Source organism: Mesoplodon mirus (assembly GCF_964341445.2).
Source record: "Mesoplodon mirus genome assembly, chromosome: 3".
NCBI lineage: Eukaryota > Metazoa > Chordata > Mammalia > Artiodactyla > Ziphiidae > Mesoplodon > Mesoplodon mirus.
Genome location: NC_138978.1, coordinates 36,540,826 through 36,568,646, shown reverse-complemented (window position 1 = coordinate 36,568,646; position 27,821 = coordinate 36,540,826). Strand labels below are relative to the sequence as shown.

Sequence of the window (27,821 nt, the reverse complement as noted above, 5' to 3'; positions counted from 1 at the left end):
TGATGCAAGAACCAGACAGTATCCTTGGCAGTAAGCATTTGAAGTATAGTAGAGATGAAAGTCTCTGGAAGCAAGGCAGCAGTTGAATGGATTGCCTCTGAGGATTATGGCAGGAATTGGGGTGGAACAGAAGGTAGTGAGTTAAGTACCCAAAAGTCTTCATTTAACAAAGAGCAGAAACCCAGAGATCTACAGATGAAAGTGATCTGGAAGAGCAGACGGTCGGTACATGTCTGGCCTCTGAAGAACATGAGCTTCTATCGGAAGATGGTCTAAAAGCAGCAGTGGGGAGACAGGAGAATGCCATTTCCACACCCACTGTGGCCTCCCCCAGTCCAGGGATGGATGAGGTGTTAAAGAATAAGAAGACTCCAGTAAGCAAGGCCTGCAGTGGCAGAGGGGGTTCTCAGGAAGGCCGAGACTGGGAGAGAAGCCTGGGATGCCCCTCCCGACCCTAACCCCAGCAAGGAGCTCTGAAGTAGAGGCAGAGCAGAGAGTTGGTTCCCTGCCTTGAGACTTAAGTCACCTCAGCTCTCAGGTCTTCACACTCCTCAGACACAAAGTGGAGGCGGTGATACTGACCTGCTCTTTTCACAGGCGTGTTAAATGGATCACATGGAAGCAGGGATATGGGGTCATTTTGGAAACTAAATCATTCCCCAGGTATGAGGGGGTTACTATTAGTGTTCTCTTCCCCAAAGCCCTGTTTCTGTTAGGAGTGCTTCCTTTTGTAACTTTATTTTTTTTTATTGAAGTACAGTTGATTTACAGTGTAGTACCAATCTCTGCTGCACAGCAGAGTGACTCAGTTATACACATATGGGCATTCTTTTTTTATATAATCTTTCCCATTATGGTTTACCCCAGGATATTGAATAGAGTTCCCTGTGCTCTACAGTAGGACCTTGTTGCTTATCCAACCCTATTGACATATATAATAATTGGCATCTGCTAGTCCCGAACTCCCAGTCCTTCCCTCCCCCGCCCCCTCCCCTTGGCAACCACAAGTGTGATCTCTATGTGTGTGAGTCTGTTTCTGTTTTGTAGACGGCCTCATGTGTGCCATATTTTAGATTCCACACGTAAGTGACATCATACGGATAGGCTGCCTCGCATGGCACTGGCCTCAGATGCCACTGTTGTCTCCCAGGCATCTCCACTCTTCCCTTGGGATACACTGGGAGTCTGTTGGCCAAGTCACAGTCTGAATCTCTTTTGACCCTGAAGATCCTCATAAAGCTATGAGAGAATTCTCTTTGGTTGGCCCTAGAATTGTTTCTCTCAAAGAATTTAGATGACAAGTCTATGCCCTCCCTTATTTCATTGATCCATATGGTCGGGCCTCAGTTTGTCAGTCTGGCCTCTTGTGGATGTGCCCCACCTTCCTTAGTCATCCTCAGACTGAGACACTCTGCCTTGCGTGAAGAGTAACCACCAGCTGTGCCCATTGGATGGAGAGAGAGACCCCTGGTATAGTCTGTCTGCAGAAATGGGCATAGGAGAAGACAGAGACAGGGCACTAACTTCTCTCCTTCCTAGCTGTGTGGTCCTGGGCAAGTCACTTCACTTCTCTGGGCCTCAGTTCCCTCATCTCTAAACTAAAGATGATGATACTTCCTTCAAAAGCTGTTTTAAGGGTCAAATGAGCTGACGATGCTGGGAGTTCTGGGTGTATCAGGCCGCTCTCTGCCACATTCACCACCGCCACCTGGTGCATCCCAGTCGTCTCTTGCCTGGACTATTACAGTAGCCTCCTTTTCAACTGCTCTCCCTTGCTTCTGTCCTTGCCCCCTTAACGACTGTTATCAGCGCAGACTCAGAGTGTAAGTTGGTTCGTGTCACTCCTCTGCTCAAAACCAACCTTCAGAAAAGCCAGTGGTTTGTCAGTGGCTTACAAGGTCCTCTGTGATGTGCCCTGCCACTCGTCCCGCCCCACCACATACATACATACTCTCAGATGTTATTTCCTGCCACGGTCTCTTCATTCACTCTGCTCCAGCACACTGGCCTCCATGCTAACCCTTAAACATGCCAGTCAGTCTAATGCTCAAGGTCTCTGCTCAAATGTCATCTCAGAGATGCTCTCCTGACCACTGTATAAATTAGCAACTTCCTGCCTCCTGCCCTCATGGAGTGTATGTTCTAATTGAGTAGGCTAACAGACAAACATGTAAATATATGAGTATATATGTGTGTGTGTTTATAATATCATTATATAAGTATGTGTATAATTGTGTGTGTGTGTGTGTGTGTGTGTGTGTGTGATTCCTAGCTCCCCTGGGTAGAGGAATTAGCTAAGATGGTCCCAGAAGCTAAGATGGACATATTCATGTGTAGTATCTGCTCCCTGCTCTCCATCATCTGTGCAGTTGGTTTCTGTTTCAGCATCGCAGTGGACTTTCAGGGCAGGGAGAAGTGGCTGGCTTACACAGCCCTCTCCAACTCCCTGTCTACCACCCCTCTAAAAAGCCTTTGGAATTTCTATGGCGCTAATCACCCTGCTTGCTCCAGCACACTTCACTCCGGTCTAGTCAGTGCCCAGCTACAAGCTTGAGAGGTAATATGTTCCAATCTCTTCCCCAGGGAGCAGGAGGGGTTCCAAGCCAAGTGTGCTTCGACTTTTAGACCTGGGACCTGGAATGAAGGAATATGAGAGAAGATCTTTAGCCTTTGCAAGACATGGTTGAAGAGTAGGGCCTTTCTACTTTCACTGGTGTTTCACCTCTGACAGTTAGCTGTTGACTGGGCATCTCCTGGGTGGTGAGGATACCGACACGAGCAAGGCAGGGTCCCTGCCTCAAGACAGACCTAGTCTGGCGGGGAGACAGAAAAATATACGTGGAACTATTACATAGGATCATTCATTGATTTAGCAAACGTGTTTGAACATCTGCTGTGGCAGAGCAGGCACTCTTTTATGTGCTGTGAAAGGAAAACACTCTCCTCCTGCCTGTCTCCCCACGTTCAGCACTCTGTTCAGCCCTGCTTCACTTCCCCTGCAGACGTTTGGGTCTCCACACACCAGGCAATTCTGCGATACCAGCTGGGCCTCCTGCGGTTTTACTCAGTTCTGACACTAGCTCCCTGGAGGAAGCATCAGATCCCACAGGATAAGGGCTCAGTCCTACAAGACTGACCCCCACACACACATACTTCAACTGCCGGTTCAAAGTCCACATTGTTACCTGTGCTTCTGACTGACTGGCTCTAAATTAGAGGTTCCTGTGATCCCTTCCACGGGTTTGATTAACCTGCTAGAGCATCTCACAGAGCTCAGGAAAACTGTTTACTTGCTAGATTACCAGTTTTTTATTAAAAGGATGCAATTCAGGAACAGCCCAATGGAAGAGATGCATAGGGGAAGGTATGGGGGAAGGGGTATGGAGCTTCCGTGCCTTTCCTGGGTACACTGCTTTCCCAGTACCTCCACACGTTCACCAACCCAGAAGCTCTCTGAAGCCCTGTCCTTTGGGCTTTTATGGCGACTTCATTATATCGGCAAGTTTGCTTATGTCGTTGGCCATTGGTGATTGAACTCAATCTCTAGCCCCTCTCCCTTCCCCAGAGGTTGGGGGGTGGGGCTGAACGTTCCCACCCTCTAGTCACCTGGTTGGTCCCTCTGGCAACCGGCCCCCATCCTTAGGGGCTTTCCAAAAGTCACCACATTAACATACCCAGGTGTGGCTAAAAGGGACTTGCTATGATTAGCAAAAGACACCTTTATTTTTCGGACCACTTAGGAAATTCCTAGAGTTTTAGGAGTTCTGTGCCAGAAAAGGGGATGAAGACAAATACATATGTTTCTTCTTATTAATCAGAGTATCACAAGGACATAGGGAATAGGAGAAGACAGATAAACATAAATGCATGGAATTACTGTAGGTTGTGATATGTGCTGGGGGTGGAGGGAACTAGAGTAACTGGGTTGAGAGTGATTATGTGGGGACTGAGTACTTTTATTAGGATATCAGGGAAGGCCTCTCAGAGGAATCAATATTTGAGATGAAACCCAAATGTTGAGAAGGAATCAGGTGTGCAAAGATGTGGGCAAAAGACAATTTTAGACAGAGGAAATTGTGTGTCTGGGTCAAAGAATAAAAGCATGGCTTATTCAGGAGGCAGAAAGAAAGCCAGAGTGTCTGGAGCTTGGTGAGTAAAGGACGGGGGCAAGGGGGAGAGGAGATAGAAAGGGTCAGATAATGGGATACCTTCTAGACCATGGTAAGGGGTTCGACTTTATTTCAGGTACGCATTTCGAGGCCATTGCATTTATTGACATGATCCAATTACTTTTTAAAGGTTGTTTTGACTGCCTTATGGAGAAAAGATTATTAGAGTGATGTGATGGGGGAAAGTGTGTAGAGATTGAGCTGTAACCAAGAGATCCATGAAATGCTTTGGGAGACCAATTATTTCAGGATTAGACCGGAAAAGTTTCATAAAGGAGCTGATCCTTGAAGCCAACCCTTGCTTAGCTAAGTCAGAGTTTGCCCGAAAAAGAAAAATTGAAGGGAGAGAAGGGGGCACATTCCAGGCAGAGGGGATGAAGCATGCCAGAGATCTGTGCAGGTGACGATCATACAGAGAGCTCAGATCCCACAGGGGAAGTGGGAGGGGCCGTTTTTGAGCCAAGATTGAGATAAAAGCTCTAGGCAGACCATTAGATTAACATTGAGATTCCTGGCAGCCAAGGCAAAACTGTTCTGCCTCCAAGTGTTTGGCTGACTTTGCTACAGCCTTGGAAGAGGCACTGGGTATTACTATCCATCACTTTTTTTCCCTTCCTGGGCCCCAAGGACTTGGCTATAATCTAACCCAGCTCCCGAGGTCTCTCTAGAAATGGTCCCCAGAGCCAGAGCAAAAGCAGCCTCACCTGCCAGCTCCTCCACGCCCGCCCCCAATCCAGGTAATCCCCTTACTTCATTGCTACCCCTGATTCAGGTCCAGGCAGAATCACAACCTCAGTTTAAAATTCCTTCTAACCATTTCCAGAATCAGACCTACCCTTAAGATTTGAGTGAAGAGGGTCTCAGGCCTTTGGTCCCTTTGTTGAAAACCATTCCCTCCCCCAGTTGCCTCTGGTTCCTCTGCTCTGGCACTGCTGAGCCTCAGTGGTCACACAGGGCCACTGGGACAGGCCAAGGAGAGTGCTGGGGAGTTACAGACCAGTCCCCGCCCGTTATGCAGGTGTCCTCCTGTCCTGCAGGGTCGGACCGCCGGGATGCCTCTCGACAGAGTGGCCGGGACCCCTCCTCGTGGACAGTCGAGGACGTGATGCAGTTTGTCCGGGAAGCTGATCCTCAGCTTGGACCCCATGCTGACCTCTTTCGCAAACACGTAGGTGCCCCTGCCTGACCTCTCCTGTGTCCGTTGGGAGTCTTGCTTCTGCACCTTATAGACCCTTAAAGGGGCACGAGCTATATACTTGTTCTAGGTCCCTTGAAACTGAGCACAGGTGACACCATACAAACTTAGAGACAGAATCTTGGGTCCCAAACAGCCCTCCCTGGGCACTGAATTCAGCTCACTCCGTTAGTGTAGGATCTGATTCAGCCACACTCCTACTGGGTCCCAGGGACAGGACTCTCCTCTCCTAGGAGCACTTGCTCTCCTAGCTACCTGCTGTGGCCTAAGGCCAAGTTAAAGAGTCTCTTGCCAAGTGGCCCCCAACTCTCCTACCTCATCAGAACCCCATCCTCTACTTTCTCCGCTCTGAGCCTCCCCCATCTCTTCAAGTGGCCATCTGGCCCTGTGGCCAGGGACTGCTGCTGACCCCCCTGCAGTGACCATACTCCTCATCTGGGGCTCAAACCCACTTCCCTGTAGCCCCTACCGCCTGGTGCTGTCCTGTGCTTCGGGCACTCAGAACAGCACTGCTACCTCTCACTGGTCACTTACTCCTTCGTGCCAGGTGGGTTTGGAGGGTGCTCTTACATCAGGCCTGAAGGTCTCACAGCTGCTCAGCAAGCGCCTGCTTTGTGCCTGGCCCACACGGAGGGGTCCCTGCTGCTCAGGAAGGAAGGTGACTCACCGGATAGCCCTTGAGGGTCAATACAAAAATAGTCCGTGATGAGTGACAAGTACACTGACTGGGGAGGCCGCCTGGGAGGAGACGGAATTGAGCTGACCTCAGAGGTTTGGGAGCCGGGGAGACTGCCTCTCGGGCAGCAGAGAAAAGGAGAGTCCTGTAAACGTGTGTGCAGAGCTTAACCCGGGGGGGTCAGTAGTAGATGCTCGGGAGGCGTGGCTGGAGACAGAAGCTGGGGAGAACAGGTAGGCTGTAGCATCGCAGCAGGTTCACTGCCACGTGGCTGGCATCTCCCTGGGTGGCCTTTAATCAGAACCTGGGGTGGTCAGACCACCCAGGCCTCTGATGGCGCCTCCCTCCATCCCCCCAGGAGATCGATGGCAAGGCCCTGCTTCTGCTGCGCAGTGACATGATGATGAAGTACATGGGTCTGAAGCTGGGGCCTGCACTCAAGCTCTCCTACCACATTGACCGGCTGAAGCAGGGCAAGTTCTGAACAGGGAGACGCAGCCTAGACAACCGAGGGATCGAGCAGAGGGGCCATTCTTCTCCCAGGAAGGAGGGCCGTCGGCCCCCTCCCAGGCACCTCAGTGGGGTCCGAGGCTGCCTCAAGACTCCAGGAGGCTGTGTGGAGCTGCCGGCACTGCCCCGCCTGCCATGGTATGTCCTTCCATGAAGGGCCGAGGCGGGCATGGGGCCCAGGGTTGCCGCTGCTCTTCCCCTCAGCCCCGCCTCGGCTCTGAGGTCTCCTGTATTTATTGCTCAGGCCTGGCCGGCCTCTCCCGAGGAATTTAGACTGAACGCCTTCCAAGTGATGGAGGAAGGGCCTGACCCCTGAGGCCTCGGAAGACGGGGCCCTGAAGTGACACTCGTGCCCGGTCCCCTCACCACCCGTTGGGCCTGGTGTGGCTCCCCATTACCCCACGGCTCCTGCCTTCTTCTCACGAGATCCGCGGACTCCAAACTCATGGTGCAGACCTCTACCTTTTTTAAGAAAAGATCTTTTCTTATTGTTAATTTATTGTTTCTGGCACTTGGGCAAGCCCTCCAGTTCATACCCCTCTCACTCCAGACACTGGGTTTCAGGAGGAGGGAGACTGCCCTGCCCCGGCCCCAGACAGGCCCTCTCCAGAGCGGTGTGGCCCCTTTCCAGAGGACGTTACCTAGGGTCCCTGTCCCCTTGCCTCTCTTACTCCGCTGGGCCCTCTGCAGCCTCGGCCTCATCTGTGGGAATGGGAGTCCCTGCCCTGCACTGTCCCCACCGCAGCTCCCTTGCCCTGGCCAGAATTTCTGCTGAAGAAGGTTGGGCCCAATGATTTTAAGCCAAGAAGGCCCTAAGATGGATGGGAGAAAGGGGTCTCTAGGCTGGAGTCTGGTTGTACCCACTCCACTGTCCACATGCTTCCTTTGTAAGCAAGTCAGCAGCACAGCTGCCCCCGCTGCCATCTGGACTTATTTTATGTCAATTTGTTTATAAATAAAAAACAATATAGATGCCAGTGTCTTTGTAATCAGTCAACAGATAATCAGTATTCCCCCGAAGGGCAGGTCACTCCCCTTGTCTTGGTCTTTGCTCCTCGTTTTTATCTATGAGGAAACTTGGACAAGATGCTCCCTGAGTTCTCGTGACTCCAGCAATCCCTAGAGAACAGGCTGTCTGCCACGTGCCCACTGGGGCCCCAGCATGGCGTAGCCCCTGGGGAGACGGTGTGAGATCCGTTCTCTGCCCTCAAAGGGCTTTGTGCTCTGGTGCAGCCAGACAGCAGTGTGGAGGAAGCAGCCACAGGAAGCCTGAGCAGGAAGGACAATAGTAGGGTCAACAGCTCCAAGGAGCCTCAGTGCAGGGGTGAGGAGAGATGCGGGCTAGCCTGCAGGGCACCTCGTGCGCCGTCCGGGGGCCGGTACTCCAGTCCAGGACCTCACCTCCCTGTCTATAAAGGGCCCCAGGAGCAGAAGGCGTGGGGCAGCAGCACGGTGCAGTGTAACCTGCTAACGACTAACACGTCGCTGTGCGCCCCACCCCACCGGCTGCGCCGTCGGGATTAGAACGACCTCATAGAACCTTCACAACAGACCCACTTTACAGACGAGGAAACTTAAGCTCTGATCGAACAGACAGGAACTGCCAAAGTAGGCATTTAAAGCCCAGGAATCTGACTCCAAGGCCAGGGCCGAGATTCCAGCCAGTGCAGCTATTTTTTGTGATGCTTTAGGTGGGTCATTTCCCTCCTCTGGGCCCATCTGGCTATGAGGGGGTTAGACGAGGAGCCCTCTAAGGATCCTACCAGCCCTCATCAGCGACTAGTTCCAACGTGGTGTTTTCCACTTGGCCACTGTGAGGTTCATTATTATAATCGTGGGCCCCGTGAAGCAGTCAGGGTCGGGGCTGCCGAACTAGAAGAAGCCCATTCTCCACAGACTCCTGGACCTGTGTCCCGTAGGCTGTGCTGTTCATTCAGGGTACTCCCAAAGAGGGCCTCATTGGACCCAGCGACGAACTTCTGGATGTGAAGGTAACACCAGTGTATGCAGGCAGGCCAGATGTGCTGCCAGGCCGGGCTTGTGGAGCAAAATGGCTCCCACCCCACCCTGTCCCTCGTCAGCAGGCACATTCACCTTTCCAGGGAACACTCGTTAAGGGCTTCTTGGTGCTAAGTTGTTTGTGTACGTTAGCTCACTTAAACCTCACTTACAGCTCTCAGAGATAACCACCACGTTCCCCCACTTTAAAGATGAGGAAACTAAAGCTTAGAGAGGTGAAGTTATAATACTTGCCCCAAACTCCATAGCTAGTAAGGGGTGCAAGACAGCATACTGCCTGTCACACCCACCAGGCAGCCTTTGTCTCGGGTCCTGCTAACCGTGCAGACTCGACTCCCACAGGCTACACTGGGGGTGGTGCTCACGTTGCAGACAGACCGGACACCCTGCCGGCACAAAGCAGGCCTTTCCGGTGGAGCAGTCCTTGCAGAGCCCACAGTCATCCATGACCGTTCTTTTTTTTTTTTTTTTGCGGTACGCGGGCCTCTCACTGTTGTGGCCTCTCCCGTTGCGGAGCACAGGCTCCGGACGCGCAGGCTCAGCGGCCATGGCTCACGGGCCCAGCTGCTCTGCGGCATGCGGGATCCTCCCAGACCGGGGCACGAACCCGTGTCCCCTGCATCAGCAGGCGGACCCTCAACCACAGCGCCACCAGGGAAGCCCCCACGACCATTCTTTGTTGCCCAGGTGACAGCTCAGGTGCAAGGGGATAAGACATATTAGGGAGAAGTGGGGTTCACCTTGGTTTAGAAGCATCGTGCTACAGGGCAGCCAGTAACTCCCTGGTGCCATAGGCACAGTTTCCAGGTCCCTGTCAGGGACGTGCCTACTGGGTCCCTGTGCTCAGGAAGCCCTGCAGGAAGGGCGATTTACAGTCTATGCACAGCACTCCTAGACCAGGTGATTTACAATTAGGGGTCATTTTTATCATAAGCACTGTTGCCTTGAAATGGTTGACATTCCATTTTTATCTGGTTTCCAAGGGAACAGAACTAGAAGGGTAACCAGATGTCAAATTCTGCAGAAGGGGAAAGGATTTGTTACGGTTTCACTCATGCTGCCCTAACCTCTGGGGTCAGAATTGAACGTCATTTAAGAGAACAAAAAAAAAAAAAAACACCTCGACTTCACTGTTTGACAAAGCCAAGCCTTCTAATAGTGACCAAGTCATCCAAAGAAGCTGAAATGGTGTCTGGTGGGTGAGACCACACCACTGATCCCGACAGGGCAGCCACCCACAAAGCGGGAAGGCGTGTGGGGAAGTGGGACTGGGGGACAGAGGCCTCCGGCAGCAGCTTCCTGGGCCCACCCTCATTGCTATGACAAGGAGAGACATTGACTCCGGTGCTGAGGAACATCAGGAAGGAAAAAAACAGGCACTTAGGAGAGAAGAGAAGAGCGCAGGCTCCGCTCAGGGCTGAATCCTTGGGGAACCTCTCTGCCCCGTCCCCACCCGTGGTCCCTCCCCACCTGCCGGCTGCGTGGCCCATGTCCCTGGGCTCCGCTCTGTCTCTGTTTCCCAGGCTGTTAGTCTTAAGTGGAAGTGTCCACAGCACCCTCTCCGGCATCTTTGTGGAAAAACCCAGAGACCCTTCTCTGGGCTGTGTCACCGGTGGGCCAAGTGGACACAGTTTCTGCCCTCGTGCCCGATGCCACGACCCCTCCTCAGAAGAGCCACAGGTGATTTGCCCCTTGTCTTACAAATAAAGTTGAAAGCATGGAAAACTGTCTTGCCTAGGAGACTCCAGACACTCCCTCCTGCCCCTGTCGTCCCTCAGCTTTTTTGCAGCCTCCCTACCTTAATGCCCCAAGTCACCCCATCCCATCAGGGAAGCTCCCCAGTTGGAAACCTCCAGGCCAAGCGTGAGAACTGTGTGTGTGTGTGCTTGTCCTCCAACACCAAAGCCACTGAGGATGCTGCCAGGGGCCAGCGGCCAACAGGTCCCAGGGTACAGTTACCAGGCCCGAGATATCTGTGGGCAGCTGGGCTGGTCCTGTCAAAGGATGGGCAGGAATCAACAGGCAGCCGCTGGTGGGCAAGGGGAGGAGTCAAGACTGAGGCTGGAGCGTCCCGGGGCCCGGATGGCGAAGGCTGCGTCCACACCACTCTTCCCCTGAGTTCCAGAGTCTGTTCTCCTGACAGCCTGTCCTCTCCCACGTAACGGCTGAGCTCAGCCCTCGCCCCTGCCCCGTCCCCTGCCCCTCAGCTGGGGTCCCTGGGCAGTTCACGCAGACACCCATGCTTGCTACGGTGTGGAGGATCGCAGCCACAGGCGCCACCAAGTGGACACTCTCCAGATAACGTGAGAAGAGCCCTAGCCACAGCCTCCCTCTGCCCCTCATCTTTGGGCTCACCTTGCATTCTTTCTTTTTTTTTTTTTCCTCATTCTTTTACTTTGTATATTTTTTCACATCTTTATTGGAGTATAATTGCTTTACAATGGTGTGTTAGTTTCTACTGTATAACAAAGTGAATCAGCTATACGTATACATATATCCCCATATCCGCTCCCTCTTACGTCTCCCTTCCACCCTCCCTATCCCACCCTTCTAGGTGGTCACAAACCACCACCGAGCTGATCTCCCTGTGCTGTGCAGCAGTTCCCACCCACCTTTCATTCTTAACTTTAAATTCAAGAGGTTGTCTTCCTCCAGTGCCAAGTAGGGGTTGTCAGTAAGGTCACAGACATCCAGTGAGAGGACTAAAAGGGGCTGCTGTTCCACAACGCCGAACTCGTGTCCGCCATCACCCAGATGTCAGCCTGAGATGCTGTAAATAACCCAGTTTACACTGCGGTGCATTTCAGTATGTGAAATATCATTTTGTAAATGCTTACAATGAAAGACAATTTTTACCCCCGCCAAAAAAGAAGTGGAACTGATGTTCAGCTCACGTAAGGCTGTTAACAGAGCCCAGGGAAATATCTAATACAATCGTTTAAAGAGATTTCCAGTAAGAATGGGGAAAGATTGGCACTCAAATCAGTTTGGGAAATTTCATGCCAAACAGCTGCCTGATGGCGAGGCCCCTAGAGAAGTATGTTATGTTCACGTGTTTGTTATGTTCTCTGGTACATCCACGTGTATGCTCATCCATCAGGGCGCCTCTCCCGGCCAGCTGTCTGTCTCTGCATAACTCATCATGACTCGAGTTAACCGTCCAAAACAGCCACAGCCCCCACTTGTTACTGTGAGAGCAGCTCGTGATGGCAGAGTCCAGAGAGGCCTGAAGAAGAGGGGGAAGCCTGGAGAGCTTAGAGCCGTTATTCCGTAACTCTCGGCTGTGGATGCAGAGGCGGGTCAGCCCTGGCTGCTGGGTCCCTCCCCCGAGCCTCACTGCCACCACCTGGGGCCTCGGGCCTCCTCCTTTCCTCCACGCCACAGTCTCCTCTCTCAAGTTCCCCACCCAAGCTTCTGCCTCAGTCTCTCAGGGAAACAAATTCATCGGCATCTTCAGAACGGCTGCTCAGAGAAAGAGGCAGCCTTCTCTCCACGCTGTCAAGCAGCTTCCCCAGTCTGCAGCATCCGCTTCTGGACAGCCCCCTCCGCCCCCTCACCCCATCGAGACTTCCAGAAGCAGTGTGGGAAAGTGCTACCTACATCTGCATCATGAAAAACACTTTCAAAGCCCCCACCCACCCAAGAACAGATTTCTGCATTAACAAAGGCTGTGCATCACCCGAGTCCTGGTCCCCGGTCAAACAGCGGGTGACAACCCTGTCCTTCAAAAGACATGGCAGCGCTTGACCTATTTCTCAGGGCTCTTCTGGACAGCAACCTCCACCTCTGGCAAAGAGAAGGGCCTGGTGTCAGGGGAGCCGTGGAACCAGCTGCGTTCTGATCCATTCTGGGAGCAGCTGGGCCCTGTCCGTGCTCAGGGGAGCCTGGAATTGGTGACTGAGGTGGGGACCTGTGTGGGCAGGAGGGCCCAGAGAGACCTGACAGAGGGAGGAAGTATGTCTTCAGTCCCTGGATTCTAGGAGCTGCCCCGAAGAAGCCCCACACGAAGCTGCATGAGATATCCGTTTACACTGGGGTGGGGAGTAGGGAGGACTTTTCCTGGTTCACTGGCCAAGCCTAGAAGCATTGTTGACTCTCCTGAGATCACAGAGGTGGCTGCACAGGCCCCACCCACTTCCTACAGCCCTGGTTCCCCCTCTCTGAGCCAAGCCCCCAAGCACCCTGGGGAGCTGCTGGGCAGGGGGCAGGGGTCTGTGGGAACGGAGGGCTAGCACCTCCCACTCTCCCCCAGGAACCATCAGGACATGAGGGTCATAGGCCTCCCTATTCCTCCTATTCCCGTTTGCCCTGAATGTCCCCACTCTAGCAGTGGCCCCCAGGCCCTGATTGCCTCAAGGATCCAATCTGAAAAGATGCAGGCCAGTGGTACCTGCCACGCAGACCGGAGGCTGGGTGTATGGGGGCGAGTGGAGGGGCTGGTGTGTGCACATGTGTGTTCAGCTCAGGAGTGAGGACCCCTGGCCTAGCGGGAGGTGGTGGGCAACATACACGAGGGCCCAGCTCTGCCCCTCATTCCGCCCCTCCTCACTTCTGCTCTCTGGACCCAAACCAGAGGATCTGGTCTAGATGAGCCTCCTCGAACTGTACGTATATATGCAAAGCCCATTGTTCTGGGGAGGGGCTGTAGCTTTCATCAGTGTGCCCAAAGCAGAAGAACCTCGCTCTAAAACCCTCTGACCCAGCCTGACCCCTTCAGAACATCTGCTGGGCTCACCCCGGCTTCGGAGCAGGCAAGGAGAAGCACAGGGGGGCCGCAACCAGTCCTCAAAGCCCTGGGTTAAGGCTGCTTCTCCAAAGACCCCTTGAAAAGGTTTCTCTGGTGCCTGGAGGCTGGGCAGGAAACCCTGAAGGCATCTAGGAGGCCCCAGCCTGTGGACTGGTGAGGGAAGACAGGCCCACTGGGGCCAGTGAAAGGATGGGGGGCGTGCCTCAGAGACCTGAGTTCTGGTCCCCTCTGCCCCGCTTTGAGCACATGCACTCAGTCTTCCCTCCTGTGGGATGGAGCGGCAGGCCCACACGCTCTGTCCTCTGGCTCAGCCCTGTCTGACTCTCCTCTTTCCTGTCCGAGGCTTTGGGCGGGTGGCAGCCCTTTCCTGCCGGCCCTCTGCCCACCCTCGCTCTCTGGTTCCACCCAGCCCCCGCCAATCCGTGAACCTCCCAGAAGCCTTGGCCCCTCCGAGTCCCCTGGGAGGCCCTGGGCCCCGGGAGGAGTGGCCAGCGGTGAGGAATCCCAGAAGCCCCTCCGAGGGAGACCCCTCCAGAGACCTCCAGGAAGAGATCACCGCGACACAGGGGCAGGAGCCCCTCATGGAGCCCCCAGGCAAGCGGCCCCTGCAGGAGCTCCCCGCAGAAGAGTCCGTGTCTGAGGACTCAACTACCAAGGCGGCTCCCAGCAGGCATGTTCTCTACGTGGGCCACCTGAACCCCCAGTTCTCAGTGCCCGTGCTCGCCTGCCTGCTGCGAGACGCCCTGGAGCGGCTGGAGCTGCCGGTGGCGCGGGAGCACATCCAGGTGGTGAGGCAGCCACGCAAGGCCTACGCGCTGGTGCAGGTGGCCGCCCACGAGGACGCCCTGGCCTCCCTGCCCTGGCGCCTGCACACGGCCTTGGAAGAGCACCACATCATCAAGGAGCTGGTGGCCCCTGGGAAGGAGCTGGTGCTGGGTGAGGGCCGGGGGCCCTCAAACCGCAGAGAGGTGAGCGAGGCTTTCCCCGAGCCGGGCGGCCCGCCAGCCGCCGAGCCGCACTCGCGGGAGGCCTGGGTGCGGATGGCCTGTGCTGGGTGGGGGTGAGGGGTGTCTTGGAGAAACTGGGGACGTATCTGCAAACCTGGGGGCTGCTACTCAAATGACTGTGGTCCCAGAGGGACACTGGAGGGACACTGACCCTTAGAGTTTGCCTCCAGCCTGGAAGCACACGAAGGAAGACCCGAGCATCAGACCCTCCCTGGGCCCGTCTGCATCCGGCCTCTGGGCCGGCTCAGCCCAGGCGAGAGGATACGCAAGGGTCCTGGCTTTCTCCTTGGCCGACCTCATCCGTTCAGTTGCATAAACCAACACCTGCTCTGCCGGGCAGCACAGCAGAGTAGAGGGTCCACCCTGCCCTCAGGGAGCCCTGCATCTATGAGCCACGAGGGGGCAGACCTGGAGCTGGAGGAGGACCCAGGAGGGTCCTCACTGCTCTCTGGGGACAAATCCCCCGGAGAGTGAAATCCAGGCTGGGGCTTAGGCAATGGGACAGGCACTTGGGGAAGGACATCCCCAGCAGAGGGGTGTGGCGCATACAAGGGGACAGGGTGGGGATGGATGCCTTTGCAGGGTGGCAAGCCGGTTGCTGTCCCTGGAGCTCAGGCTGCCGGGGGACTGAGGAAGAAAACCAGGCCAGAGGGCAGAGGCCAGGCCACCAAGGGCTGTGAGACCAAGGCAGAGGCAGCAAAAGGTCGGCTTCTGTGGGGGTGGGAGGGAACAGTCAACTCACTTTTGAGGTGGTGGTAGTCACTCTGCAGGATGGGTGATCTTGGTTTGTCTTTTCCTTCGGGATGAAGACTCCATGCCATTTAAACTGTTGCAGAGCTAAACAGCTAAACGGGCTTACATTTCCAGACCTGTGGCCTGATGGCATGTTTGTATGATAGCTGGTGTTTTTCTCAAGTCTCCACTAAGTTTGTCTCCACTGGGAGCTGCAGGGCTGGTAGGGATGTGCCTCTCGTCACTACACCCCAGCCCACACTGAGCTCCCAGCCCTGGAAGCCATCTCTGGAGGCTGGAGGGCAGCAGGGAGCTAGGGAAGGGTTTTAAGGGAGGAATGACAGTGTGACTTGCATCTGGGGTCAGCGAAGAGGATGGATAGGACGGGGAGAGCCTGGAGGCAGGGAGTCCGATGGTGAGGCCCAGAGCAGGGAAGCGGCCCTGAGCAGGCTGCTCCCAGAGCCCTTGAACAGAGCAGAAACCGTGAAAGGGACTCAGGAGGGCCGGAGGAAAGTGGAAATTCAGGAGGACTGGTTCAGCAAGGCTTTCAGGGAGATCAGGAAGAGGGTGGCATCTCTGGGAGCCCCTCTCAATTCAGAGACATGCAGCTCTGTCACAGGGAACCTCAGGGTACCGAGGTGTCTCCTGGGATGATCCAACCCTGCGCCTCAGAGGCCGACCTGCAACCCAAGCGGAAAGAGAATGGCTGCAGGTGTCCCAGGTCCCACCTGGGAAGGAGAGCTCTTCCTACCCATGTGCATCCCATAGTTCACCTGGGAAGAGGGCAGCCTCAGGGGAGGAGCACTGGCTGGTTCCAGCCCTTGACCCAGCAGGGTTTCCCGCATCGGCCTTGGGATGGTGGGCAGAATTAGCCCCCTCTGCCTGGGAGAAGCATCAGGATGCCCGTGTGGGCTGGGCCCTGGGTGGATGGGGTGGGTGGAGGGGAGGGATTCTGGCCGCCCGTCCCTCCTTTGGCCGCCAAGGTCAGGGCTCCCGGCTCTTGCCTGGGCCCATACGCCCCGCTCTTATCCCCCACCCCAGCAGGAGGAGGACAGCGGCCCGAGCCCCAGCCCCAGCCCTGGCCCCATTCTGGGCTCCAGCCCACGGCTGGTCTGGCTCGCCGGACCCGTTCCTACCCAGGCCCCCACCCCACGGCAGGACTACCTGGGCCGGCCTAGTGGCACGCGCTCAGACAGCGCCATCGTGCACCAGGAGATCCTGGGCCAGGAGCGTCTCTTCCAGGGCGCCTTCCTGGGCAGCGAGACACGCAACGTGGAGTTCAAGAGGGGCGGCGGCGAGTACCTGAGCCAGGCCTTCAAGCACCACCTGCGTCGCTACCTGTGCGCCTTCCTCAATAGCGAGGGCGGCAGCCTGCTGGTGGGCGTGGAGGACAGTGGCCTGGTGCAGGGCATCCGCTGCAGCCACCGCGACGAGGACCGCGTGCGCCTGCTGGTGGACTCCATCCTGCAGGGCTTCAAGCCCCAGGTCTTCCCCGACGCCTACAAGCTCACCTTCATCCCCGTGGTCAGCACCTCTGCCACCGGCACCCCCCTCAAGGTGAGCCCTGCCCCCAGCGTCCCCAGGCTGCCCCGGAGCCAGAAAGGCGGGATTGGGGCTGCACACTGTCCGGTGCAGCACCCACAGAGCTGCCGCTGCCCTTCCCCAGGTGATCCGCCTGAGCGTGCACGCCCCCAAGGCCCAGGCCCAGCCGCAGCTCTACGAGACGGACCAGGGGGAGGTGTTCCTGCGGCGGGACGGGAGCATCCAGGGCCCCCTGTCCGTACGTGCCATCCAGGAGTGGGGCAGGCAGGTAAGTGGCCCATGCCAGGAAGGCAGGGTGGGGGCCACGCTGGCCCTGGGCCCCTCAGCCACCCACTGGGTAGGCTCGCAGCTGTTGGGTTTCCTCTGGTGCTCCCCAGGGGCTGGACTGCAACAACCCCGCTACTCCAGTATTCCTCTGCGGTGTAGCTGGGGCCGCCGGGAGAGTGGAATGTTCTAAGACAAACCAGAGGGCTGCGTACTGCATTTGGGCGGAGGCCCTTAAGACAGGGAGGCAGTGAGTGCTGGACACAGCACTTGGACACAGTCCCAAGGAAAAGCCCTTTCAAGAGAGAAACATAGGTGACAGAAAAACAGAAGAGGGCAAGGGGCTGACAGAGAGGGAGGGCATGGCGGGGGGCTGCCAGCCTGAGCCTGCCCCGGTACTTGTGCAGGCTGCAGAGGACGGGTCACCCCAGGGTCTGGGATGCCGGCAGGACTCTCCCCGAGACCTCAGGGCTGACTTGGTCAGGGGACCTGGCTCCTCCACCTACCAGGGCCAGTACAGTGCCCAGAGACCTTGAGCAGGCCCCCCAAGCTCTCTGGGCCTTCCCTTCCTCCATCAGTTCAGCCCCGGTTCTGAGATGATGTCAGCTTAGGCACGCTTCTCCGATGTCTCCTCAGAAGTGGACGGCTGAGCTGAGCAAGCTGGAGGAGAGGCTGCGGGTGCTGACAGCAGAGAAGGAGCAGCTCCAGCAGGAGCTGCAGCGGTACAAGCCCATCTCCTGCACCTGCTGCGTCCTGTGAGGGCCCCAGCGCTCTACCTGGAACACGCAGGGCCGTCCTACTGACCCTACGTCCCCCCAGTAAAACCAGTCTGGGCTGCTCAGAGGTGGATGGGAGCTCTGCACTTGCTGGCTCCTTCTACAACAGTCTGCTCACATGGGCTGGTCGCCACGTGGTGTCAGTCCTGAGCAGACCCTGATCTGTGTAGCTGAGAAATTGCGCTTAGCACAATCCCTGAGGGAACTTACTTTCAGAAAGAACGTGTAAAAACTTGGCCAGCGCTCTCCTTGGGCTGAGCTGTAAGGGACCGTCCCTCTGGGTCTCTGACTCCCGTTGGCTAGGCAGGTCCAGAAAGGGACTTGTCATCTTGGGAAAGCCCCTCTGCAGATGGCGAAGTACATTGGTAACTGCGGTTACAGGGTGGACAGGCCACCCCACAGACCCACCTCTGGCTTGCTGGTATTTGGGACTGTCAAAGCTCTGTAATAAATTACATGCCCCCAGGCAAGAATGGTTCTTTCTAGAACACTTGGCTGGTTGGATGCAGCTGGGTAGAGTCCCATGCCCAGCCCATTTCTGTCCAGGGGGCCCTGAGTTCCTCCCCCTACAAAGCTGTAGGGTAAGGAGCCCGGATGGTTGGGTTCCAGTCCATCACTGCCTTGAAGACGGGTACCTTAGGGTAAATCACAATACCTCTGCTTCAGTTTCTTCATCTACAGGACAATACGGAACAGCTGGCGCCCTGCTTCTCTCCAGCACACACCAACACCTGCACAGGAAGGGTCTGACTTCCATTCCGTGCGCCCTCCAGCCAGTGGAGAGGACTCCTGCTCTGGCCATGTCCCCTGTCATCTCCACCAGTGGAGCCAGAGGCTCTATAAAGCCAACATCTGCACCCGGGCAAGAATGGTTCTTTCTAGAACATGCCTGGGCTCAAAGACCTCCAAGAGCTCCCCACCTCATCAAGAGCAAAGCCCAAACAATAGTCTACACAACCCCCCCTGACCTGGCTCACCTGACCTCAAGGCCTCCTGCCTCTTGCTACTGTATTCCAGCTACAATGACCAACTTGTTTCATGAGCACACGGGCCTCAGGGCCTTTGCACTAGCTGCTTCCACTGCCTGGAATGCTCCACCCTCAAGTGGAGAGGAAAGGAACTTCCCTACCCATTCTATTGCAAATTACTCCCCGCTTCCCTGCTTCCATCTTTTTTTTCTGCAGAGCACCTGTCAGTCACACTGTAGCTTTTATTTGTTGTTTCCTCCTCACTAGAATACATGCTCATGGGGACAGGGATTTTGGTCTGTTTTGTCCACTGCTTTAAGTTTAGAAACTAAAACACAGCTGGCATGTGGTAGATGCCCAGTAAATATTTGCTGATGAAAGAATCAAGGATATTCCTAAATCTGGGGCCTGAGGCACTAGAAAACCATGAAACTTTGTCGAAGAGGATACTTCACAGGACTGGGGGTCCATGGAACACACTTCAGTGATCCCCTCTCCCTCCCCCAGCCTAGAGGTCCTTGGCCACATCCACGGAGTAGACAACAGAGGACCCCTCGTGGGCCAATCACAACTGCTCTGAAACTTGGTTTTCCCATTTACCAAACACACTGGTTATAGGGACCTAAGGTGGTAATGGATGCCCATCTCATGATGGATTACCAACCCACTGAACTGCTCGGGGTCACTGACCTTAGGGCCTGAGCCAGCTTCTCAGAGGCCACTTAAGAACTGCACAGAGGGGCTTCCCTGGTGGCACAGTGGTTAAGAATCCACCTGCCAGTGAAGGAGACACGGGTTCGAGCCCTGGTCCAGGAAGATCCCACGTGCCGCGGAGCAACTAAGCCCGTGCACCCCAACTACTGAGCCTGTGCTCTAGAGCCCGCAAGCCAGAACTACTGAGCCCACGTGCCACAACTACTGAAGCCTGCGCGCCTAGAGCCCATGCTCCGCAACAAGAGAAGCCACAGCAATGAGAAGCCCGCACATCGCAACGAAGAGTAGACCCTGCTCGCCACAACTAGAGAAAAGCCCACACACAGCAACGAAGACCCAACGCAGCCATAAATAAAATAAATAAGTAAAATTCCAAAAAAAAAAAAAAAAAAGAAATGCACAGAGGATGTGCAGCTCGAGGTCAGAGGGGACCCGCTGCTGAGTGCCCCCCTCGTGCCAGGCGCATGGACGCCCAGGCACCGTGGCCCTCGGAGGTGCTCTACGAAGGCAGAACCTGTCCGGATCACCAGGGCTGAAGAGAAGGGTGGGGGGACTTGGCCAGGCTTATTCCCCAAAGAGAAGCCTCCGGGCACTGGGCAGCCAACACCGGGAGTGAAGGCCACCCTCCGTGCAGTCTCAGCTTCAGCCCTCGGCCCTGCTACTGCCCTGTCTCCACAGCCAGGGTGGCAGGCTGGTCGGGCTTTGCAGCCCCTGGAGAGCTATCCTGGGGGGCGAGGGGGGGGTCCCTTTTCTAGAAAGGTTATGCCAGCAGCCAGCACCTCACAACCGGTCAGCGGAGGCCCTCTCCAAGCAGGGGCGGGCACAGCTGACCCTGGGAGGCTCTGACGACTGCCCACTGTCATAGGGAGCTGTTGTCACCAACAGGCATAAGAGCCCTCAGTTTGGGGAATGGCTTGTACAAAAATGACTGAAGACTGTCTGATGGGCCCACCAGATGGGAGAAGGGGTTAGAAGTCACCCAGCCAGCCACATTCAAAGCACCCAAACAAGTACGAAGGCCTCTGTAAGCGAAGACATTGTAATTCAGCCCGGGAGAAACACTGACAGAAGCAGCTAGGTTGCCCTGGGTCTGGAAGCTGTGTTCCCACATAGGCTTCGGGGCCTCAGCCGTGATGGTGGCTTTGGACCAGTGCATATGGAGGGACAAGAGGGAGCCCGCTTCCTTTCGGGGTCTCTCTGATGGAGGGGCTGTGCCAAACGGTGAGAAACATTTCTCTCCCAACCCCCTCTTTCCAAATGAAAACCAGCAAAGCCTGCCGACCGTTGACAAACAGCCCAGCCTGAGCCCTGAGCCTCGGCCTCAGACACACTTTGCAGAGGAGCTGGCTCATGGGCAGGTGGTCCCAATGTTGCCAACGTGCCACGAGGAGCGTGGATTCAGTAGCTCGAATTTCACTGTGGAGGAAAAACCAGCGAGGCCGATGACCTGCACTCAGAAGGCCCGGGTGCAGGAGGGCTGCCGGGGAGCGGACGGGGCGGTGAGGCGGTCCTGCTGCTCCTGGGCCAAGCCCAGCGGAGGGACGGGCCTGCTTCATAAGTAATACATCTGTTCCCACCTTTCTCAAGGTCGAGCAGCACACTCGCACCATGCTTCTTTGTACCTCTACGTGCTGAGAACCTAAATTTGAAGGCTCTTTGGAAAATTCTGGTTCCTATTAAAAAGAAAGGCTCCTCTCTTAGCTTTTAAACAATGAGATCACCCACCTCAGCTGCTGCTCCCCGGGAGGACAGCCCGGCACTGACGGCTCAGGGGACGCACACACGCCGGCCCCACACTCAGACGGCGCCCATCCGGCTGCGACACAAGCATTCCAAACAAAGTGTGTCTCTTGCTCTGCATTATTTATTTCTTAAGTTAGAGTATACATCGAATCCAGCCAGGATATAATGGGCACGCAGCTCTGCCTGTCGTTACACCACATTAAGAAAATAGCTTTTCATATTGCATTTCAACCGTAGTAACACCATTCTGGAAGGAAAAAGTCCCCTTGAGCAAAGCTGTAAAGTCCCCTCGAGCAAAACCCCGTATGAGAGGGGTTTAGAGGCAGTTTCCCCAAAAGATTCTTTGTTAAGTGACCCCTTGATGCAAGGAGTGATTCCCGAGAAGCGCGGCTTCTAAAGAGGACGTGGATTCTAAACTCAGACTTCAGAGAGACAGGGTTCTTGCTGTTCTGTGTGACACCAAACTGACCGCCCTTTTGGACGAGTCCTCCAGCACAGGGCAGAGCCGACTCTGTTTCTGGTTTCACTGCTCTTGCTCAAGCAGTGCCCTCGGGTTCTGGCACTGGGTTGTGGGCACCAGCTGGACTCGCCCCTCTCTGCCCACACAGGCCGCACGGCCCACCTTTTATAATGGCCTCGGCATCGGGGGAAGGAACAGCTACACGCTCGAAGCCACAGTGACGCAAGGTGGCTGGAGAAGCGCGGTGACCGATGGGCTCCCCTGGCGCCCGGCCATCACCCGCTCCGCCCGGACGTCCTGCTTCTCGCCCGAGGCTGGAGGACCGCAAAGGAGAGTGTGGGACACCAGTCAGCTCACCGCGCGGGAGCCGGTACACATGGCGGGACATGCAAGTCACAGATACCTTCCCTCAAAATAAAATAATCTTAATAAAAACATAATTTAAAGGAAGTGTCAAAAGCTGAATGTAAAATCAAAGCTGTAAACTCCTGAAGTCCAAAGGCTCTCTTCAAGAATCACCCCTGTTTAAAAAAAAAAAAAAAAAATTGAGCGATTATATGATGTATGTTAAAGTAGAGACGTTAGGATTTGTAGTCAGCTGCTATGGTAAACTATGTCTGATTTTCATCGAGGACCAGTCGTAGTAGGAGCCTAACATGAATGAGAAGCTAAATTTCTGATTCCTATGGAATTATACATTTTCAAGGTCTTACATGGACTCCACCTCTGCCCCAATACAAGCGTTCTTTTCCACAGCACCAGGCTCTTAACAGTGCCACTGACAGGGAATACATGCTCCAGGGGAGGCAGTTAGAAATTCCATATCGTTGACCAAATATCTACCCCTTTACTGTTAGAAAGTTTCCTTTCTCTCCACGGCAGTTACTTAGACTATCAAACTGCCTACAGCAAACTATCTGGTGAAGATTAATGAGTCCATCAGTGCTAAATGCTGACCTGGCAGAGTAGGCAACCAATGCCCTCCTCCTGATTTAGACCTACTTCTCATGTCGCCCACCCGACGAAGCTTATCACAGGCCAGGCAGCTAATAAGCCAAGGTCGAGGAGCCATGGGACCGTGAGACCAGACCTGCGAGTGAAGAGGCCCCCTGGTGGAGAAGGCAAGGTGTGCAGGATTCAGGGAGGTCACCTGCCCGAGCCTGAGGCGGCAGCTCATCTTACCTGTAGGGGGACCCCCACATCCCTGGTTCTCCCTTGGACCCCACAAAGTTCCGGCTGACGCCCCAGCCCTCTTCTGAGTGTATATTTCTGCCGACAGTTCGCTCAGTTATCTTAATGGGAATTTATACAATTCTCGGCAGTCGCCCACAGCTACTGCACTTTACAAACTTATGTGGTCACAAAAGACAAACATTCCAAGTTTGTTCAATAACTGCTCCGATTTTAACGGATTTGAAAAATAAGCAGCAATCAACACAAAAGTGTTGTATGTATTGGTTTTAAAGCACTTCCTGGGGCTTCCTTGGTGGCACAGTGGTTAAGAATCCACCTGCCAATGCAGGGGGCATGCGTTTGATCCCTGGTCCGGGAAGATCCCACATGCTGCAGAGCAACTAAGCCCGTGCGCCACAACTACTGAGCCTGCATGCCGCAACTACTGAAGCCCACGCGCCTAGAGCCCGTGCTCTGCAACAAGAGAAGCCACCGCGATGAGAAGCCCACGCACCAAAACGAAGAGTAGCCTCCGCTCACCGCAACTAGAGAGAGCCCGTGCGTAGCAACAGAGACCAATGCAGCCAAAAAAAAAACAAAAAATAAAAATATTTTTAAAAATAAAGCACTTCCTGATGCAAGCTTGAGGGCCTTCAGAAATGAAACTATGTCTTCATACCTGTCACCTCCTTCAAGATCTCCAAGTTTACGGCTACATGAAATAACACGGCTCTAAGAATCCAGTTCCCCCAGATTTGGTCAGATTGGCACCTGAATGTAGCGATCGGCAAGGAGACAATTGCCCTGTGCCTGGTGTCCCCCTGCTGGAGTCCCCAAAGCAGGGTGGGCAGATGTACTGTAACTGGGACGGGGCGGGGGGGTCTCACCCATTTGATGCCCACGCTGACCTGACCACTTACATCCTCTGGCAGATGAAAATTTTCAACCTAAACTTTCATGATACCCTTACAATTCCAGTGTTATCACCATTGAAAACAAAACAAAACTAAAGCTTAAAAATATCACTTACGTTACCATCAGTCATGGTTTATTGATGGAAACTTCAGTTCAGTGATTTCAGAGTCAGGGGAGCTGCTCCCACTTCTGTCACTGTAGGTGTCCCTGTAGAATTCAGATGGTTTATTCATCAGCTCCCACCAAACATGCGCTTTACTTCCCTCATTCTATAGCCACCACTACCACAGGGATGCTTGTCTGAACACAGCAGAAATCAGAGACATTATATATTTAGCAGAAAGCTGCAGAGGGATTTTCTTCTTCTTGTTACAGAAGATACACATTCGCTTTATACTTCAGTCATGATGCCCTAACCACCAAGACAGGGTAACCGACTGGTTCCAGATAAAGGTAGCAGTGGGGCACGAAATCCACCCAGGCTGTGGCCGACACCCCAATGAAAAAACAGTTCCCCATTGACCACAGGGTCCCGGATGTAATCGTGGCACCAGATGCTGCAGAGGGGGAGACCTGGCCACCATGCCGGGTGGCTGGGGAAGGCCAGGGGTGGTACAGAAGCAGCCTGAGAAAACCCCAGAGAAGGAGAGGATGCTTGCATGTCAGCATGAGAAGAAGCGCCCCAGCAAGGCTCCCCGTTCCTGTGGTTTTGCTCATCACTGACGGTGTGATGATGGCCCGCTGGAAGGCATCAGTGACCACTCGAGGGACTAAGGGAGCGTAACCCCACCTGGGCGAGAGCCTGCAGCCTTTCTGGAGGTAATGTGGGAGCCTCCCCACGGAGGCCAGGAGGAGGCCAAAGTACGGTGGGGAAGGCTTGATAGGTCTGGACAGGAACTCAGGGTGATACTGAACTCCAACGAAGAAGGGATGATCTGAAACAGAAATGTGAAAGAACCAGCCTCACTGTGTGTCTGCATAACATGTGAAAGATGGGGAAAAAATCTTGTTAAATGCTCCACGTTTCTGCAGACCCTAAAATCATTTGAAAACAACTTCTTATTGGGAGCCTGGGGAGAGGCAACCCCAAAGCACGGGAGAACCGATGCTCTCCCACCTGCACGTGTCACCCTGCGGCCAAAGGCGCCTCCTCTCCAGGTTCCTGCCACCCTTCCCCTCGCCACCGCCCCCCCCCGCACCCCCGGCTCCCTGACTTGTACAGGATTGAGTCCTGCAGGTCACGTGAGATTAGACTTGAGTACCAAGTCCAAGCTCTCATTCTGGAGAACGAGGACCTGAAGCCAGAGGTCAAATGGCAAGGCCGCAGCTCAAGGGTGAGCCTCCCAGGGCTCCAGAACCTCGCTCACCAAGACCCCTCCCCGCTCCCCAGACAGCGCCGCTGCCTGATGTGGTTAGGTCAAGGACAACAACTTATATTGCTGTGTTTTCCCCACATGCCAAGAAAGCCTGACTAAGTTCCCCACTAAACACAACGGCCCAAGCGATCACCTTCCAACTCCACAATTTCCATTCTCTCTCCTTCAACATCTTGGCCAACAAACTTCAAGCCTTGCTCCTCCAAACACTTTTTCAAGACTGGATTCACCTGTCGAAGCATGAAGAACAATTTTGCTGGGCTCTCTCAGCTGACTGTGTTTCCAGCGTAACAGAAAAGAGAAAATGTGAAAGGTCACAAAGCTCAAATCCTCACCTCAAATCTGTGGCGGTGCCTCTCTTCCAGGTAATCTGCATCTCCGTAGAGTTTCCCTGGCAAAAGAAGCAGGCTGGCGTAAAGGATTCCGATTTCACAAAGGAGGCCGTTCACAACCACATCCTGCTTCCTGGGTTGCTTATTATCACCTACTCGGCCAGGCCCTTTGAAGGTTATTTCTATGACTCTCCTACCCACCGCCTGCTCTAGCAGCACAGCTCAGACTAATTCTTGGGCCTTGACTCTTTGCAACCAAGGAAAACTAACAGAAGCAGACTTTCACCACCACCTCTCCCACGTGACTACAGAGGCACAAAGCACTCTGGCGGCGCCCAAAGCCGCCCGGCACCTGCTGTGCCCGGGGACCCAGCGCGGCACGTGCCAGCGGGTGTCTTCCCTGAGCCAGGTGAGACCCCCAAACCACAGGACGTTAGAGCCAGAGGACTGGACGACCACCTACTCAAGTGATGCAAACTACAGTGCCTCCAAACCCCAGATAGATGCGAGGGTGCCCTGCCAACAATGACAGTTTTCCCAGTGGAAAGAAAAGAAAATCCAATCGAGTTCTTTTAAATATTTTCCTCCTCAAATTTCCCCTACGTCTTCAGCATATATTAGTGCTTGCAGAATAAAATCTATTTAGGTTGAACCGGATGAAACTGCCATCTTTGTGGGACAAAAGTCACCAAGATCAGCAGTTTCATGTGGTTCGACCTAACAGGATAGCAAAGTTAAGACTGCAGTGGACTTCACCTAACCGCCTCATTCCGCTGAGTGGCCCACACCCAAAGTCCCCCAGGTCCCCCGCTGTATTGCCTGTGACCTTTCTAAGAGCCACAGTGCTTTCTTTGGCTATTACAGTGCATCCTAAGGAATGTCACCAGGAGAGGAAAAAAGAACTTCAAAAGTAAGAACAAAACCAAAAATGCCAGCCTGGCCACAGCACCAAGACGTGTGTCCTGGACATGCCAGCCACAGGCTGAGCCCACGGGAGGCAGCTCTTACTCATGACAGAGTTCGTGGTCTGGAACAGGGTTCTCCTCTTGCCCAGCCTCATGGTTCCGCCCATCTGGCCAGGGTTGTGTTCTGGCATGTCTATGACCTGGAGACGTTCCAAAAACAAACACGTGCTACCAAACCCCGCTTCGGTTAGGAGACAGACCGCCCATACTGAGCGAAGTGAGCCTGTGAGGGGGCCCAGCCTTTCCTTAAAGTGACACTTGCAGAGGAAAAGGCCAATGATCATTCTTAAACCTTTGTTGGGTAAGTGTTTAATCCTCAGCCCATTCTCCTGAGCCACAGGACCAGACACAGCTGCCCCCTCCCCTGGCACTTTGGATCCTAAGTGCCTGTTCTAATAAAGACTAACACAGCAGCGTGGATACCAAACCAGACATGTGCGCACACGTTTCCTCCACTAGACTGACAGCTGCTCAGAGGAGAGGGATGCTCATCTGGGGTTGGCTGTGAGCCAGGAGAGTTTGGTGAACATCTGTGGGACGCGGAGGCCGAGGCCCCCCAGCTGTGACAACCCAGCCCACTGCCCGCTCCCCTGAGCACCTTCTGACCTGGGAGACCTTCTCTGTGCTCCCCTACCTCCCCAGGGTCCCACGCTTCAAAACCTCTGCTCTTTTCTTCCTGAGGTCTAAGTATTAGCAAAGTTCAATTTCAGGTCAATAAACACATACTAATGCTGTTCAAGTCCCCTGAGGTCAAGAGTCTTGTCCACCTTGTTTATCACAACGTCCTCAGTATCAAGAACTGGCCTGTCACTCCTGGGCTGGGGATTCAAAGATGAATAAAGGCATTGTCTGTCCCCCACCAGCCACATTCCTCTGATGGGAGACATAACACGAGGAATGCCAGCCTCCTAGGGCTCGGGCCTACGTCAAACAATCAGTACTAAATTCCAGCAGTTCTTTAAAAAAACACCCATCTCCGAGGGTTGTTGGGGATTAAGTGAATTAATATATACAAAGCAGTGAGCACAGTGCCTGGTACATAATAAGTGCCTGCCTAAGTGTTTCATGTCAGTATTGTTCTAAAGCGCTCCTGGGAGGTAAGAGGGCAGGGGTGGAGAATTACTTTAATCAGGCTGCGGCGGCACCTGTCTTAAAAGCTTTCTGTGGCAGACTGGGAAGAGCAGTGAGATATTACACGATGAAAAAGAAAAGTTCTCCCTATCTGGGACGTCTGAAAGTGCGGGACCTCAGGGCTCTTTGGAATGGACCCAGTGGTCTCATTTCCCACCTCCAACCCTCAATCACTTTCATAAACGCCCCTTCCACACCCTTCCAGATGCTCCAGACCCTGGACTCACCACAGGATGATTGGTGTTAGGGTCAAACTCTGTAGAATTGGCATCTGAGAAACCAAAATACCTTTGTTATAAAAATAGTTACAACAAAACTGATTTTTTAAAAGTTTCATTCCTAAGCTCTAAATCACAATTTCCCTCCTCAGTTTAAAGTTATTCAGTGATTAGAACCAAAACCAGGGA

The 27,821-nt window shown here is 54.4% G+C and overlaps 3 protein-coding genes across 9 annotated transcripts in view; 2 read left to right on the top strand and 1 right to left on the bottom strand.

The window, feature by feature from the left end:
- Positions 1 to 7,521, top strand: part of SCMH1 (Scm polycomb group protein homolog 1) — a 199,266-nt gene extending 191,745 nt beyond the window's left edge. For all 6 annotated transcript variants that reach the window (XM_082616150.1, XM_082616153.1, XM_082616149.1 and 3 more), the window contains 2 exons: positions 5,207 to 5,337; positions 6,399 to 7,521. In XM_082616150.1, coding sequence (XP_082472276.1) covers positions 5,207 to 5,337; positions 6,399 to 6,524 — 257 coding nt within the window. In that variant the 3' untranslated portion in view covers positions 6,525 to 7,521. The remainder of the gene's footprint in view (positions 1 to 5,206; positions 5,338 to 6,398) is intronic.
- A 6,376-nt stretch (positions 7,522 to 13,897) lies between these two features.
- On the top strand, positions 13,898 to 17,620 carry SLFNL1 (schlafen like 1; the record flags this gene model as incomplete). The annotated part of the gene is made up of 4 exons (XM_082615217.1): positions 13,898 to 14,284; positions 16,100 to 16,612; positions 16,722 to 16,865; positions 17,498 to 17,620. The coding sequence occupies 4 exons, from the start codon at positions 13,898 to 13,900 to the stop codon at positions 17,618 to 17,620; spliced, it is 1,167 nt and encodes a 388-aa protein (XP_082471343.1).
- Positions 17,621 to 21,171: 3,551 nt separating this feature from the next.
- The window catches only part of CTPS1 (CTP synthase 1), a 30,311-nt gene continuing 23,661 nt past the window's right edge, over positions 21,172 to 27,821 (bottom strand). For both annotated transcript variants that reach the window (XM_082616391.1, XM_082616392.1), the window contains exons 13-19: positions 27,642 to 27,685; positions 26,327 to 26,423; positions 25,322 to 25,377; positions 25,120 to 25,216; positions 24,401 to 24,545; positions 23,726 to 23,817; positions 21,172 to 22,043 (exon numbers count right to left, since the gene is read on the bottom strand). In XM_082616391.1, coding sequence (XP_082472517.1) covers positions 23,733 to 23,817; positions 24,401 to 24,545; positions 25,120 to 25,216; positions 25,322 to 25,377; positions 26,327 to 26,423; positions 27,642 to 27,685 — 524 coding nt within the window. In that variant the 3' untranslated portion in view covers positions 21,172 to 22,043; positions 23,726 to 23,732. The remainder of the gene's footprint in view (positions 22,044 to 23,725; positions 23,818 to 24,400; positions 24,546 to 25,119; positions 25,217 to 25,321; positions 25,378 to 26,326; positions 26,424 to 27,641; positions 27,686 to 27,821) is intronic.